The sequence below is a fragment of the Schistocerca nitens genome, chromosome 2 (assembly GCF_023898315.1).
Source record: "Schistocerca nitens isolate TAMUIC-IGC-003100 chromosome 2, iqSchNite1.1, whole genome shotgun sequence".
Lineage (NCBI taxonomy): Eukaryota > Metazoa > Arthropoda > Insecta > Orthoptera > Acrididae > Schistocerca > Schistocerca nitens.
In genome coordinates this window covers 533,923,807-533,941,817 of record NC_064615.1, presented here as the reverse complement: position 1 = coordinate 533,941,817, position 18,011 = coordinate 533,923,807, and the positions used below count along the sequence as shown (strand labels likewise).

The 18,011-nt window shown below is 39.6% G+C and overlaps 1 protein-coding gene across 1 annotated transcript in view; it reads right to left on the bottom strand.

The window, feature by feature from the left end:
• Positions 1-18,011, bottom strand: part of LOC126236524 (arylsulfatase G-like) — a 98,811-nt gene extending 80,800 nt beyond the window's left edge. The window contains exons 1-4 of the mRNA XM_049945890.1: positions 17,807-18,011; positions 16,897-17,237; positions 15,312-15,499; positions 10,441-10,584 (exon numbers count right to left, since the gene is read on the bottom strand). Of these exons, the coding sequence (XP_049801847.1) occupies positions 10,441-10,584; positions 15,312-15,499; positions 16,897-17,201 (637 nt within the window). The 5' untranslated portion in view covers positions 17,202-17,237; positions 17,807-18,011. The remainder of the gene's footprint in view (positions 1-10,440; positions 10,585-15,311; positions 15,500-16,896; positions 17,238-17,806) is intronic.

Below are 18,011 nucleotides of genomic sequence, written 5' to 3'. Positions count from 1 at the left end.
GCTGGCATGGCCTGTGATACACCCCGCTAAACCTGAGGGGCAGGACAGGTAGTTTAAATTGTGAAAAGGGGCCAAAATAAGGGACTGTCAGTTACACTCGAACATACAACTTTATTATTCGATCAAACATTACAAGAGCCTAAAAAAAATTTTTTTTAAACACACAGCTTTAATATTTGGGACTTAATTACCAGCTGAAAGCCACTTTAATTTAAAAATGGCTGATGGCCAATAACAAAACGCAAGCATAATCAGAAATTTAAAAGGCAAGCCTTATCTTACAACAGTTCTTTATTTAGGCTGAAGGCCCAAAGAATCTGAGATTTTCGGAGCAAACAATTTGAATTTAAAATCGGCTGAAAGCCCAACACTTAAGGCTAAACAACATTAACTTAAAAAAAAAAAAAAAAACGGCCTTGCTTAAAACAGTTCTTAATTGGGCAAAACTCAAGGCCTTATGTGAAACAGTTCTTTGAACTAGGCTGAAGGCCTTAAAGAGCAAAACAACTCAAACTCAAAATCGGCTGAAGGCACAGCACTTAAAATTCAACAACATTAAAACCTTTAAAATGCCAAAGGTCTTACATGAAACAGTTCTTTAAATTAGGCTGAAGACCTAAAGAATGTTACGACTTAAGGCAAAACAACCTTAATTTAAAATTGGCTGGAAGCCATACAAGTACAAACAACAAGAACAAATTAAAAAAAAAAGGCAGTACACCCAAGGGTGGTCAGATGTTCGAGGGTCAACTCGGAATTCAAACACTAACACTTGCTTAGGTGAGACAGGCAGTCAGGCCAACCATTCATGATCTGACGACAACCCAACCGACCGACGGTCAACAAACCCACCAACAAGATAACTTCCCACTTCACCTGACCAGGGCACAACAGGGAGTTCAATGGAACAACGTAGAAGATATCGGCGCCCACAACCAATCATACATGGAGCTGTCAAACTACACACTACACTGGACAGCAACAACACAATGAACTACACTGCCTGAAATTTACGTCAACATCCAAGGCAGGTAACCAGAATGTTAACGGCCACAAGGCAGAAGATTCCGCTGGTGCACTTCAATTCAAATAACCACATACAGTGAAACTCCCCCGGAGGGTGGCTAGAATTTTCCAACTTGAAAACCACATTGTTGCTCACGGGAATATCCCAACAGCTGACAACAAACTCTAAATGACACAATGTGAACAGTCTTTACTTGCTGGTGGATTAAATGAAAACTCAACTTTCGTGTCCATGGTCGAACGAGGTTCGCCTGGCTGCCGCTAGAGCTCGGAGGATCGCGCTATAGTTTTAACTAAGCGCGATCCGCTGGAAAGACCCGCTTCTGGTGCCGCCATTGTGGTTTATCAGGGCGCTACTTCCTGCCACGCCCAGTTCTTATCAGTATCAGCATCCGCTACTGCGGCAGCTGGGGAACAAATAGGAACAGCCCCACACACTCCAACACTGCATAGATACCGCCAGCGGCCCCAGCCAAACTATGTTCTGTGGAGAATTCCTCGCTGCTCCACGCCAACCGACCAACTGCCCAGGCCTGGAAATTATGAAAGGAACAAATATACGTCAGTCAATGAGATGACCAACCGAACGACCAACCAACAGTTGTCCCACTCCAATCTCCCTGCGTCAGACAGTTCACGTGTGTCACCAGCGGTTGGGGAGCACTGGCTGTCGGTGCGTCACTGGTGCTCCGTCCCCGACTTCACTGCTGCTGCGTCCTGACTGCAATGCTGGTCCATCTCCAGCTGACTGCCAGACAAACGATGACCCAGAAATACTATCAGTCACTCTAGAGATGGTACGACAGTGCACTTACCAGGTGTACTGGTATGAAATGAGCGTTTTTTTGTGAAAATGAAACACTAATTTTGAATCGAAAAGTAAAAACATTTTATTCAAAGTACTGACCGTTGCTTTCTATACATTTTGACAACCTTTTTGGCAATTTGGGGACACCATGCCAATAGAAATGTTCGTCTTTTGAAGCAAACCAATCAGACACCCAATTTTCGTCTTCTTTGTAGGAATCGAAGTGTTCCGCAGCCAATGCGTGTCCCGTTGATGAAAACAAATGGTAGTTGGAAGGGGCCAAGTCTGGTGAATACGGAGGGTGGGGTAGCAGCTCCCAGCCAAGTGTTTTGCTTGTATCCTGAACCAGTTTTGCTTTGTGTGCAGGTGCACTGTCGTGAAAAAAATTACTTTGCCATGTCTTCTAGGCCATTCTGGTCTTTTCTCGATCAATGCATAGTTCAAATTGATCATTTGTTGTCTGTAGTGATTAGTATTCACAGTTTCACCGGGTTTTAGAAGCTCATGATACACCACACCTTTCTGATCTGACCAAACAGAGCACTGTCTTCTTGCCGAATTGATCTGGTTTTGCAGTCGATGTTGATGGTTGTCCCAGATTAACCCATGATTTTTCCCATTTAGGATTCTTAAAATAAATCCATTTTTCATTGCCAGTAACAATTTGATGCAAAACTGATTTTCTTTCATGTCTTTGAAGCAAAATCTGAGAAATGGTTTTTCAGTTTTCCATCTGTCTTTCATTCAATTCATGTGGCACCCATTTTCCACACCTTTGGATCTTTCCCATAGCTTTCAAATGGTCAGAAATTGTTTGTTGTGCAAAATTTAGCATTTCTGCCATTTGCTTCTGACTAAAGTATCATCTTCATCCAATATTGCTCGCAATTCGGCGTCTTTGAGCTTTTTTGGTGGTCTTCCATGTTCTTCATTTCTTACATCAAAATCATTATTTCTGAACCATTGAAACCATCTTTTTCATGTTGCTTCTGATAGAGCATGATCACCATATGCCTCGACAAGCATTCAATGTGACTCTGCAGCACTTTTTTTCAAATGAAAACAAAAAATTAATGCTTTCCGCAAATCATCACTTTCTGGTACAAAATTCGACATTGTTAACATGATGAAAACATATGAGGTTGTTTGTTCCATGACTTGATGTATACTAAATATCTTTGAAAGATGTCATACCAACCAAACAAAAAAAAATTAAGGCTCGTTCACAACAAATGTTCCCTATCGACCCATTTGTATCTTAACGCTCATTTCATACCGGTACACCCGGTATCGATACGCACTGCTACTGCTGGTCACGGGCAGGTAAGGCAGGAAGTTAGTGACGCCAGTAAATGGAATATTAAAAAGAGGCAGCAGTACTGTAGTAGAAGATGACAAACAATAAATGGGATAAATGTGAGCCGTGCACAGCGCAGCCTGTTTACGACAAACTGGCAGATGTCTAAAGGACTTGTGATTAGGATCACAGAATGTTCTAACTCTCTGTTGTGCTGGAGGTTTAAAGAAATTACTTGATCAGGTGGATGAGTGTCAACCAGGTATTACAGCTATTCAAGATGTGAGATGTTTTGGTATTGGTTTTATTGTAAATGAGAAGAAAAAATATATTATTGTGGACTTCCAGGTGAAATCACACAGACTGTATCGACTCAGAATCAGAGGAAAATTTTTCAACTATAGTCTTACATGCTCTCATGCCTCAAATGAAGAGAAGACTGGAGAAGAGGAGGTTGCTTTTTATGATGTGTTAGATGAAGTACACAATGTCTCTTCAGGAGAATACTGTAGGATAATTTTGGAGATATGAATGCTAAAATAGAAAAATAAGATGAATATCAGTCTTGTATTGGTAAATACAGCCTTCATGGTAGCTCAATGTCAGTGGCATCAGACTTGCACACTTTGCTTCTTCAAGGCATACAGTAGTGGGCAGTGCAATTTGTAACCATAGAAATACACATAAAATGACTTGGAAATATCCAGATGAAAAGACTTTTATCAGACCAACCACCTCCTAATGCAAAACATCTGTCCAACCTAATGGGTGTTAGAAATTAGGTAAGTGCTAATGTTGACTCTGACCCTTGCCTTGTAATAGCAACAATTAGAACTTGAATACCTATTATGAGGAAGGTACATGGATCTCATGCAAGAAAATTCCATGCTAATACTCTCAAGGAGCTTGAGTCTATTCAGAGACCTGCCACAATTTCCTGACAGTGAAAGTATTGAGGAAATATGGAAGAACCTAAGGGACATCCTTACAAAAGCTGGTGATAAGGTTCTAGGAAGAGTAAATTGAGCCATACGTAATGGTTGGTTTGATGAAGAGTATACACTACTAACAGCAATTAAAAATGAAGCCTTTAGGAGAATGCTTCAGGTAAACCATACCTGAAGGTGTGTAGAAGGTTATAGAATAGCAAGAAGAGAAGGAAGGAGGCTGCACAAGAAGAAAAAGAGAGAGCATGAAAGGAACGAACTGGAAGAAATGGAACAGCTGGAGGAGATGAATGAAGTGAGAGCTTTTTATCTGAATTTAAATAAGACCTGAAAGGATATCCAACCAAGAATGAATTTATGTAGAAGTACAGGTGGTTCAATTTTGAGTAGTGATGAAGCAATATACTGAAGATGGGACCAGCACTTTGACAAACTGTCGAATCATGGTACAGCTGAAAACCAAGGAATCTTACCCTCTGTAAATACAAGGAACTCATAAACAGAGGAACCAGTACCAACTGCTGAGGAAGTGGAGGCATCCATCAAGGAGCCAAAGAATAATATGGCCTAGGAATGGATCTACTACAAGCAGAACTCATTAAAAATGCAGGAAAGGAATTTTTCAAACATATGCACACGCTTGTATTTAAGATTTGGATAGATGGAAATATTGCTTATGAATGAAACTTAGATGTCATATAACCAATACACAAGAAAGGTGATACTATAGTGTTCTCTAACTATATGGGAATTTGCCTCTGACCTACAGCATACAAAATATTCTGAAACATCCTTTTTAACAGGCTTCCAGCTTCATCAAGAAAGATCTACTGTAGATAAAATCTTCATGATATGGCAAATACTAGAAAAATGAAAACAATTGGGATTGATATAAACCACGTCTTTATAGACTTAAGATCAGCCTATTACAGTATTGATAAAACACCCAGAGTCAAATTAAAATACAGAATAAATTACAAGTGCTGTGATTGCAAAAAATGGAGTAAGACAGGGAGGTGCATTATCCCTCATCAGTACAAAAGGAACTATCCTGTACAAATCAGTTCATATGCTGGTATATGCTGATGATACTGATACAATTGCAAGTATGCCAACAACAATGAAAGAATCCTCTACAAGTCTTGAAAGAGCTACTACAAAAATGAACCTACAAACAAATGAATGGAAAATTAGGTGTATGCCTCTAACTAAGAAAGATTATACAAATGCACCCCCATCCACACAAATTGATTCATATAAGTTTGATGTTGTGCATAGTTTCACTTGCCTAGGATCAGAAGTAAACTGTAAGAACAGCTCAGAAATAAAAATGAATATTGTCCACCAGCAAGTGCTACCATGGCCACAGAAAACTTCTGAAATTTAAGTTGCTGTTCAGGAAAACTAAAATCATTATGTATAAAGTTTTAGTATGACCAGTGCTAACATCTGGTGCCAAACATGAACATTAACAAAATTAGAAGAAAGGCAGCTTAGCTTGTTTGAAAGAAAGATCTTGAGACAAATTCTTGGGCAAGTGAAACAAAATGGTATCTGGAGGAGGACATTCAACTATGAATCACATAATCTATATAATGAACCATATATTGTTAGCTACATTAAGACTGAAAGGCTCAAACAGACAAAACAAGTACTGAGAGCAAATAACGTAATTATTAAGAAGATATTCAGCACGATGCCTGATGGAACAAGGGGAGTTGGAAGACCAAGGCTAAGGTGGGAGGAAGATGTCAGAGAGGATGTAAGGAAAATTGGAAGTCAAAACTGAGCAATTCAGCACTAAACAGGGAAGAATGTAATCATCTTCTACAGGTGGCCAAGACTCGCAGAAGTCTGCTACATCAGCAATGATGATATTGATGACGATTATAGACTGAAAGATGGGGATCCCCCTTCTGATATCAGCTTGCACTGGATATCAGATGTAAATTTAAGGGATATCAAGATGTGGACATCCAAATGGAGTGTCAGTTTGAATAAAAGATAGACTTAAGGACTTCTCATTATATTCTGAAATATCTGTAAACAGTAGTGCATGTCCTGGTGTAGGAAAACAGACAACTAGTCCATCAGGCTGGTCATATAAGATGTTGTTTTGCAGTGGAACAAAGTCCAAGAGCAATTGGAGAGAGAGGAAAGGATGGACATCACACTTAGCTGAGAATCAGAGAGAACATCCATTTGTTGGCCTGATGCTCTGGCCATGTCCCACAGCCAGTATGTGATTCCTCACCCATACTCCTAACTGGTCTCTAAGACAAATAAGGGGAGCTTTGTCAATCAGTGTATTTCATAAGAACAAACAACATCTGCTAAGACAATGATTTTACTTGCCACATACTACACACTATACTAGCCACCAACAGAATAGAGGACCACCTTTCTGAGAAATAACATTGTAACTACAGCTAAATTTGGTTTCAATGAGGCTTTTCTATGGAGAAAGCAATATCTGGTCTTATGGACTTATTTGTAATGGAAGTAAACAGAAAAAATATCCTGTTAACATTTTACATGATCTTGCTAAGTCCTTTGATCATGCAAATTGCAAAATCCTGTTAAATAAACTAAAATCATATGAGGTTAAAGCATTCCCTATGCATGAATGGAGTTTTATTTGTTATTTTAATATTATTCATCAGTCGCTGATCATGTACACTGAAGTGCGAAAGAAACTGGTATAGGCATGTGTATTCAAATACAGATATATATAAACAGGCAGAATATGGCACTGTGGTCAGTAATGCCTACATAAGACAACAAGTGTTTGGTGCAGTTGTTATATTGGTTACTGCTGCTGCAATGGCAAGTTATCAAGATTTAAGTAAGCTTGAACGTGATGTTATAGTTGGCACATGAGTGATGGGACACAGCATCTCTTTGATAGTGATGAAGTGGGGGTTTTCCCGTATGACCATTTCAGAGTGTATCACTAATATCAGGAATCTGGGAAAATATCAAATCTCTGACATTGCCATGGGCAGGAAAAGATCCAACAAGAATGGGTCCAATGACTATTGAAGAGAATCATTCAATGTGACAGAAGTGCAACCCTTCCACAAATTGCTGCAGATTTCAATACTGGGCCATCAACATGTTTCAGCTTGCAAACTGTTCAATGAAACATCAGTACTGTGTGGTTTTGGAGCCAAGGGCCCACTCGTGTTCCCTTGATGACTGCACGACACAAAGCTTTATGTCTCACCTGGGCCTGTCAACACCGACATTGGACTGTTGGTGTTGCCTGGTCAGATGAGTCTTGTTTCAAATTGTATCAAGCAGACAGATGTGTATGGGAAAGGAGACAACCTCATGAATCCATGGAACCTGCATGTCAGCAGGGGACTGTTCAAGCTGGTGGAGTCTCTGTGAGGATGTGGAGCGTGTGCAGCTGGAGTGATATGGGGCCCCTAATATGTCTAGATATGACTCTGATAGGTGACACATATGTAAGCATCCTGCCCGATCACCTGCATCCATCCATGTCCAACGGACTTGGGCTACTTCAGCAGGACAATGCGACACCCCAGAAGTCCAGAATTGCTACAGAGTGACTCCAGGAGCACTCCTCTGAATGTAAACACTTCCAATTGCCACCAAACCCCCCAGACATGAACATTATTGAGCACATGCGGGATGCCTTGCAACGTGCTGTTCACAAGAGATCTTACGGATTTATGAATAGCCATGCAGGATTCATGGTGTTGGTTCCCTCCAGCACTACTTCAGACACTAGTCAAGTCCATGACACATCATGCTGTGGCACTTCTGCTTACTCGTGGGGGACCTACATGATATTAGGCAGGTCTACCAGTTTCTTTGGCTCTTCAGTGTATACAACAATGAGATTTCACACTAAAAATTACACATTACATTTACTTTAAAAATTACACACTGTATTTAGAAAACGACACTATTATAAATCTGAAGACCTATATAAGTGATATAACAAAATACTATGTCTAAATTTTTTAAAATTAGTTTTTTGTGCCTCCTAAAAAATGTGAGTTATCCCTTTCTTTCACCAAGGTCTTCAGTTCTTCTACATCATAGACATAGCTGTTGATTAATAGGTTCTGCATATATGTCTGAAAGGAATTGTGTGGTACATTTCTAACTGCCAGCAGTGGTTTATTATACAGCTTTATGACAGTATATCTAAAATTATTTTAGGACTTAGTTAATCTAGTATATTCTATACTTATATTACTTCCATTCATTGTTCCATAATTGCGAATAGAAATTCTGCAAGTTGAAGTCCCTGGATGCTTTTCCATTGAGATAATACAGATTTTAATTTAGAGGGAAGATGCAGTTAGTATTTTCATTTCTCTGAAATGTGGCTTGCATGCCTTTCTGTTTGGAATACCTACAATTGTTCACCTCACTTTTTCCAACATAAATGTTTCTGAACCAGTTAGCTGACAGGATCTTTCTGTAAGCTAAGTGATATTGGAAGAATCCTAGTATGAAGACTGAAGCTGTCCTTCACTCACTCAGGATTTTAATTTGTGTAATAATTAAATCACTCGTGAAAACTGATGGTCACATTAGTAAATTAAGCAATAGAACTAAATCTAAATTCATAGTGGGAAAACGTTAAATATGATGTGCTACAAGGTTTAGTATCAGGCTGACTCATGTTCTTGTTTCTGCATAAATGATTTACCAGGAACATTGTAGAACTATCAAAAAACTAATGTTTGCTAATGGCACAAGCATAGTGATAATGGGCTAAAACACATTCATGCCAAACACAGTCAGGAGAATTATGTAGCAGTGTTACAATTGGTACACAGCCAACAGCTTAAGACTTGATCTTACAAAAACTTGTATTATCCAATTCCAAACAAATGAAAATGACTTGCAGGTACCAGAAATAGATATCCATGGACATACACTTGATAAGGCTCCATTGATGAAGTTCCTGGGCATCCACATGGAAAATAAACTGAGATGGCACCAGCATGTGGATAAGTTAACCAAGAAAGCTCAGTTTTGCATATGTTGCATTTACAAAATGCTCTCATTGTGTTTATCTACAGAAGGGATTGCTAGCATGCTTAGCATACTTTCACTCAGTATTGTCCTAGGGCATAGTCTTCTCTGGCAATGCAGCTAGGTTGGAAAAAAGTATGTATTCTACAAGAAAGCACTGTAAGAATGTTTTATAAAGTTGATAACTGAATATCATGTTGAAGCCTATCCAAGGACTTAAGGATTGTTGCACTGTCATGCTGATACATATACTCCCAAGTGGTGTTTGTGTTTAATAACAAGTGGTGATTTAGGATGAACTCTCCAGTTCACAACCATAATACTAGAAGGAAAAATAATATTCATATATGCCTTGATTCCCTCTATATGACACAAAGTGGATTTTTTTACTCTGTAACACACTGCCAGTGTACATCAAGCAGGAAATAAAAAACTCAGAAATATTCAAAATTAATGTGAAAGATTTCCTCACAGGGCTCCCCTTCTACAATCTTTTTCTACTTTCTGACCAGTGTTGTGATCCTCTGACCCACATCCCCACCCCCACCTCCCCTGCCTTTCAGCCCAATTAAGACTTGATGGGATGGTGTCTGGTCAGCTCTGGATGGTGAGCTACAGCAATATCAGGTGGAAGAACTGTGGAACACATTCTATCTGTAGATGACGTTTCTATGCAGTTCCATGTTTCTAGGCACCACAGATCAGTGAACTGCAGGTAAAAGTTAGCCTCTATTCAGTTTTGTGTATCACATATAAACTGTAGCTCTAGTATATGGGAATAAACCTTGTTCGTGTGTGTATCACTGGTTCAGGGTGCTCACTTTCCTGTTTTCTGAAGTGCATGATCTTGAGCTATCGATCAAGTGGTCATAATTTTCACTACTTGTCATTATTATATACCACAGAGAAGAGCACTGTATGAATCGAAAAGAGTTCCTAATGTTCGATGTTGGAACAACACTTGTAGATATTTTACTATCAACCATCATTTCTCTAACTACCATATAATAACTTCTGTTCATACACCATATCAAATAAAGCTTTGCAGATTTATGCCTAGATAGATAAATAGAGAGGAGAGAGAGAGAGAGAGAGATAGAGATAGAGAGAGAGAGAGAGAGAGAGAGAGAGAGAGAGAGAAAGAGAGATAGAGAGGGGTGGGGAAAAATCAGAATCCCTGAAGGTTACTATGCTGGAAATACAAAATGTGTTTTTATGGCATAGTATAAAATGAAGAGTGAGATATCAAATGAAAAAAATGTCACATTATGTTTTATTAGTGTCTGATATCAAAACACCAAGACTCCCAAAGCTTATCATTTAATGTAAAACAAGTACTTTACCATATGGGCAAGCAGGACATGATGGATAATTTGCCCCTGGTGGATCAGCACAGCCCATATCAACGCTATATGGAATACCAAGGTAAGTTTGGAAACCTTTATCCAGTGGCTGGTGACCAGGTTGAGTACCAAGATGCCATTTTCCTGGAAAATGTTCCTATTTATTCAATGATTGTATCACAAACTACAAAACATGCATAGAAAAGCAACTTTACCTAAAAATAATCACCAGAAATTGTAATAGTAACAATACTGATATAAAAAACAGGACGGCCACTGTTTCAAATACAAATACATTTTGTCTGCAGAAGAAAAGTTTTTGTGATGGCAAAAACTACTTGACTGCAGTAAAGTTCATTGGCATACACAAGTATTAGTATATGTACATTTAAAATGACTGAAGTCCAGGCTTTTTCTGGAAAAAAAAAACAAACAAGCAACATTTTGTCTGAACTGTGACTATGACATGCACAGTTATACATGCAAATTTTGCTATGAGAAATAAAGCTTGTTCAGGCTCAAAACATAGTGAACAAATAGAATCTCCACAATTTTGGTACATTTTCCAACTTGCATCTCCTGACAAAGATGTTTTACTTCAATATTTCTCATCTCACTGTACCTGAGAGTTTCATTCTTAAACTCTCCAGTGTAACTTGTCTCAGCCCAAATTTGAGGCATTCCAAACTTCTATTTTCATTTGATGTCTAACATTGAACAATATTATGAAAACATTAGTAGCCAGTTGCAACTCACACACACATGACCACAGTTGCTAGCAACTGAAGTCAGACTGCAAGCAGCTTGGCATGATGGGAGAGGCATCCGTGTGGTGGTGGTAAGGAAGAGGCTGGGGCAGGGAGGCGAAGAGATAGTAGGGTAGTCGGGGGGGGGGGGGGACAGTAAAATACTGCTTGTGGGATTGTACAGGTAAGAGGTGGAGAGAGGGTAGGGTTGCGAGGTGCAGTTGGGAGGTTAGAAGATGGACAGGTGGGAGAGGGGAGGGGGAGTTGCAGAAAAGGGGAGAAGTAAAAAGACTTGAGGGTGCATTGGTGAAGTAAAGGGCTGTGTAGTGCTAGAATGGGAATGAGGAAGGGGTAGATCGTAAGGACAATGACTAACAAAGTTTGAGGCCAAGAGGGTCATGGGAACGTAGGATGTACTGTAGGGAGAGTTCCCAACTACACAATTCAGAAAAGCTGGTGTTGGTGGGAAGGATCCAGGTGGCACAAGCCATGAAGCAGTCATTGAAATGAAGAATGTCATGTTGGGTGGTACACTCAGCAGTGAGGTGATCCAGTTGTTTCTGGCAACAGTTTGGCGGTGGCCTTTCATGTGGACATACAGCTTGTTGTTTGTTATGTGCATGTAGAATCCAGTGGTGTGGTTGTAGCTTAGCTTGTAGATCACATGACTGGTTTCACAGGTAGACCCATCTTCAATGAGGTAGGTGATGTTTGTGGCCAGACTGGAGTAGGTGGTACTTGGGGGATGTATGGGACAGGTCTTGCATCTAGGTCTTTACAGTGATATGAGCCATGAGGCAAGTGGTGGGGAGCAGGGGTTGTGTAGGGATGGACAAGGATATTGCATAGGTTCATTGGGTGGCAGAATACCATTGTGGGAAGGATGGGAAGGGGAATAGGTAGGACATTTCTCATTTCAGGGCATGATGAGAGGTATTCAAAACCCTAATGAAGAATGTAATTCAGTTGCTCCAGGCCTAGGTGGTTCTGAGTCATGAGGGGATTGTTCCTCTGTGGCCGGATGGTGGGATTTTAGATGTGTTGGGCGACTGGGAAGATAAGGCATGGGATATCTGCTTTTTTGTACAAGGTCGGGAGTGTATATACATTTTTATCCACCACCATGGACCCTTGCTCCTTCCATCTGTATCAGTACAGAAAAGTCTCCTTTTTGACTCCAGAACCTAAACAGATCCAAAACACAGTCATCAACCTTTCTTCTGACAGCCTTAGCCCCACAAAAGTATCAGTCCTTTCCGAATGCCTCATCTAACCCCCGCTCCCAAATTCTATCATGCAGGACTTCTCTCTTCTCCCTGCCTCTACAGTGGAAACACTTTTTTTTCCACCAACTCTTCCAATCAGACTCAACCAAGGATCAATGTTGAACTTTATCTGACTCAGTTCAGTCCTCCACCTAACCGTGATCCAACTCCACCATCCTTAAATCAATCCCTGTTAACTATCCATAATTCCTTAACCTCAAATCTTGCCTCACCCTCAGTTCCCGAATCCCTCAACATGCAAACTAACCTTACATCTGCAGAAAGAGCTGCAATCCACCACCTAATAACTGATCCTGATCTTACAATTCTACCTGTTGACAAAGGCTGTACCACTATTGTTTTGAACCATAAGGATTACCTGGCAGAAGGACTCCACCAGCTGTCACATTCATCCACCTACAAACCCTGCCACAGTGACCCCATTCCAGAAAACCAGTATGATCCCCAGTCTCTCCTCTAATCCTTAGGCACATCCCAGAACCTCTTCCCGGAGTCCCTCTCCCTCCTCACCCTCTACCACTTCCCATACTCCTACCTTCTACATGCTTCCTAAAGGCCATTACCCAACCTCCCAGGAAGCCCCATTGAGACCAGTTATTGTGCCATCACTGAGAGTGCTTCCTAGTTGCAATAACCAACTATATCCTCACCCACAATTACTTCGCCTTTGAAGATATAACTTACAAACAAATCCAGGGTATGGCTATGGGCATTCACATGGCACCATCCTATGCCAACCTATTCATGTGCCATCTAGAGGAATCCTTCCTAAATACCAAAAATCCCAAACCCCTCATCTGTTTCAGATTAATTGATGACATCTTTGTGATCTGGATTGAGGGTGAGGACACCCTATCCTAATTCCTCCAGGTCCTCAACACCTTCCTCCCCATTCACTTAAGCTGATCCTATTCAATCAACCCAATAAGTCACCTTCTTTGTTGTTGAGCTCCACCTCAAAGATAGCTACATCAGTACCTCTGTACATATCAAACCTACCAACCACCAGCAATACCTCCATTTCAACAGCTGCCACCCATTCCATACCAAGAAGTTCCTTCCACATAGCCCAGCTAACCATGGCTGTTGCACCTGTAGTCATGAGCAATCCCTCTCAAAATATACCAACGGTTTCATTGAGGGCTACATAGACCATGATTACCCTCCAATCTTGCACAAAAACAGATCTCCCATGCCTTAACTTCCCAGCTACCCACCTTCTCCAAAATCCCACCATCCAGCCACAGAGGAGCATTCCCCTCATGACTCAGTACCACCAAGGGCTGGAACAACTGAAATATGTTCTCCTCCAGAGTTTTGACTACCTCTCGTTATGCAGAGAAATCAGAAATGTCGTATCCACTATCCTTCCCACCCCACCCACAGTGGTATTCCACTGACAACTGAACCTACACAATATCCTCATCCATCCCACCACAGCCTCTGCTACCAAACCCTTGCCTCATGGCTCGTATCCCTGTATTAGACCTAGATGCAAGACCTGACCTATACATCCTCCCACCACTATCTACTCCAGTCAGGTCACAAACATCACCTATCCCATCAAAGACATGACTACCTGTGGAACCAGTCATGTGATCTATGAGCTAAGCTACAGCCACTCCACTGCATTCTATGTGGGCATGGCAACCAGCAAGCTGTCTGTCCACATGAATGGGCACCGCCAAACGGTTTCCAAGAAACAACTAGATAACCCCACTGCTGAGCACACTACCCAACATGACATTCTTCATTTCAATGACTGCTTCATGGCTTGTGCCACCTGGATCCTTCCCACCAACACCAGCTTTTCTGAACTGTGCTGGTGGGAACTCTCCCTGTGGTATATCCTACGTTCCCATGACCCCCCTGGCCTCAGCCTTCATTAGTCATTGTCCTTACTCATCTAGCCCCTTTCCTGTTCCCATTTCATCATTACCCAGCCTTCTGTTCCATCAATGGACACTCAATCATTTTACTTTTCTCCTTTTTCCACCCCCCCCCCTTCCACCCCCCACCCTCGTACCTTGTACTCCCCTGCCCTCCGTCTGACATCCAGATTGTACGTAGCTGCCCTACCCTCTCCCCACCTCATCCCTGTATGCTCCTCCCACAAGCATAACTTTACCATCCTCCACCCCTACCCTGATATCCCTTCCCCTCCCCACCCCAGCCTCCTCCTTACCCCCACCACCTGCTTGCATCTCCCATCATGCGCTGCTGCTCACAGTCTGGCTTCAGCTGCCAGAAACTGTGGTCATGTGAGTGCGAATTGCGTTTGCGTGAGTGTGTGTGTATATGCGTATGTTTTCTACTTTCGACAAAAGCCATGTTGACCAAAAGCTCACTTTCCAACAGTCTTTTTATTGTGCCTATCTGTGATTCAGCATCTCCACTATACGGTGTATAGCAGCTATCCTTTTGATGATGTTGTTACATTCCATCCTGTATTTTCCATTGTTTGACAATTAATATTCACATTTTTTTGTTTAATGACAGTAATTCTTATGACCAATACTTACTCCATTGTGTTTAACTGTTAGAGTCTTCAGTTACAGTTAATAATGTACAGCTTTCTTGAGTCCTCTAGTGATACTTTACACAATTAAGAAATTACATCTTAGTTACAATATAAGTAATTACATTGAATTTGTACTGTACAAAATGCTAAATTATTTTTCTTTCTGTCTCCATAATGGGGTCTGAAAATTAAATTACCTTCCAGGACTATTATTCATTGTAAAAATATTATCATCATTTCTCTTATTAAATAAACACAAATTTGTACATTTTCATGGCAGAGATGAGGCAAGGTGAGACGTACAAAATTAATACATACCGAACATTCCAGTTCTGTATCCAGCGTCCAACAAGATTTCTGCCAGTGTTGTCTCATTTTCGGCAATACCTCCAACAGCATCAGCAGTAATATGCTTCACAATCCCAGTTCTTAATCCCAGACGACCTGTCAAAAGTGCACCTCGAGAAGGTGTGCATACAGATGACCCTACATGGAAATCTGTGAACCTGTTCCAAACATAAAGGTAAAAATGTTATTTAAGAGTAAGAATTGTTTAATTTAACTATATTAGTTGTATTTCATATTAGAAAAGTATTATACTCTCTGCAATAGTCCGTAACAGGATAGTGATAGTCATCAAGAAGGAAATCGAAAATCAGCAGATAATCAAAACTAAAGTAAAATAATACGACAACAGCCATGCCTTCTACAATTTATTGGAACACTTGGATTCAGAGGGGTAAATTCTCCATAAGTCAAGTTTCTGTATCAAAGAGAACTAGAGAGTGTCAGTGTATCAAGGGGTGATAGTGGTCCATGTAAATTAAATCTTTGTTTGGATTATTAGATAAAAACAGCAGTTGAGTTGTATAAAACCTGGAGCAGTGGTATTTTCAGTGTAGCTTTTTACAGTAATGTAGAAGTAACTGTCACAATTACTGGTATGAATAGATTAGCATTATTTATAATATGTTAATATATTTCAAAGAAAAAGGAAGCAGTGGCTGCTCCTGCTTATTAATGTAAAGCTTGATTCATTCAAAATCCTGAAGGCTCTCCTTCATTGGAATTTATGGAATACAATAAGTGAATGAATGAATAAATGACACTAATTTTTGTGCTACTAACAGCTTCTATAGATAACCAACATTTCTTAGTATTTTGGCAGAATTCAGTAAAAACGTTTGATGATAGTAGCTATTGCAGGCTTTTCTCTTTGAACCTATCATATGGTGTTGATAATTTGTCTTGTGTAGTTAACTGGTTTATTTTGTTTCTCAAGAAGTGTCTTGATGCTACTTTTATATGTATTTATTTTGCTAGGTAGATGATTATCTATAGCTCAATCATTTAACTGACCTGCATCTTACGTAATTTCTGAACATAGAAAGTATATTGCTTATTTTAAGGCCCTTTGCACCATGGTAATTGTTGCTGCTATAACTCAACCATGACCACTAACTTATTGTATGTGAATGCCCTGAAGGATGTCAAATCTGTTTGTTGCCAACATATTAAATACACTTCTGCCCAGAGTATGATCTTTATTCACAGCATAATAGCTGCTTTGATCCAAAACACAAAATTGCTTAGGAATCTGCTATCAATTTTTCAATATCTACATGTTTGCTCAGTTTTGTTGAAAGATGAATGTGCTCAATAATCTGTGCAACACACATTGACTTGCAGAATTCTCAAGCTGCTACAGACAAGTTTTGGTATTTAATTGTTCTTTCTATTTTGAATATTAATTCATAATAGAAAAGTAGTGAAATCAGTAAAATGAAATAAAAATACAAAAATATCATTTAAGTTTTGTCATATTGAGCAAATGTTTCTGAGAAAATGTTTATTTAGTGAAATTTTTGTCACACTGCAGTTGATAACAATTTTTATCACTAACCTTATTCCTTCCTTGGCAATGGCATCTAAGTTTGGTGTTAGAGCTGTGTATGGCGAATATGACCCAAAATCACCCCATCCCAGGTCATCAGCCATAATCAAAACAATGTTTGGTGTCAAATTATTTTGTACTGCATCTACAGAATCTGTTACATCTGGTGACTGGTTTGTGCCTGGTGACTCATTATGATCTCCAGAAATGAAATTTCCTGATACATACATACAACTCAGGTGTGAGTTAAAAATCATCATCAGGAACAATACCACATCGAATTTATACCTCCACTGGCAATTCTGTGCTGCCATCCTTCTTACAGCCAACCACAATGTGCATAGAAGTTCCTGAAACCAAAATGAAATCCTGTCTTCAATAACATTTTGAAGTAGTACATAGTGTAAATATATCTTGCTAATACCAACACATTATTTACTGTACACTTAACTCAGAATCACCCTTTCCTCATGCACACAGTATAAACTATTAACTGAAGAATCATTAGAGTTGACTGAACATACCAAAATACAAAAAATACATAAGAAATCCAAAAAAGAATTCATAACTGCAACAGTTTTAAGAATAGTTATATTGCATAAATACACTGCTACAGGGCTTTAGAACAGTGAAAAACTCTACAAGGGATGAGAGAGACAATTTTCAGACACACTGGAATTTGCATTTTCACCTCATTTGAAACTGTTATGCTTTATGGCAGTAAAAAATTAGATGTTACTAAAATGTGTATGAGTCGACATTTTAATTTTTGACCACTTCATGTTAGCAAGTTGTAATTATGTGTAGTATCAACTTTCATCATTCAATGAAATTAAAAGCAATGTTAAAACTGTGTTAAATATTATATATATGTTACAATAGACAAATGATATGTTACTGAAACCAGCATAAAACTTACTCAAAAACAGCCACTATTTCTCTGAAGTTGAGTTGTTGATAATTACTGTTTTAAATGATAGAAGCATCAAGAAATTCTTCCCATCAATCATAAAACTCTGCTGTACATCATTAACTTCAGTGAAACTGAATATATTTTATTTCTTGCTAAGTGTATCTGATTTCAAACAGCAAAATGTTCTCTTTAATCTTGACCTGGAAGTGAC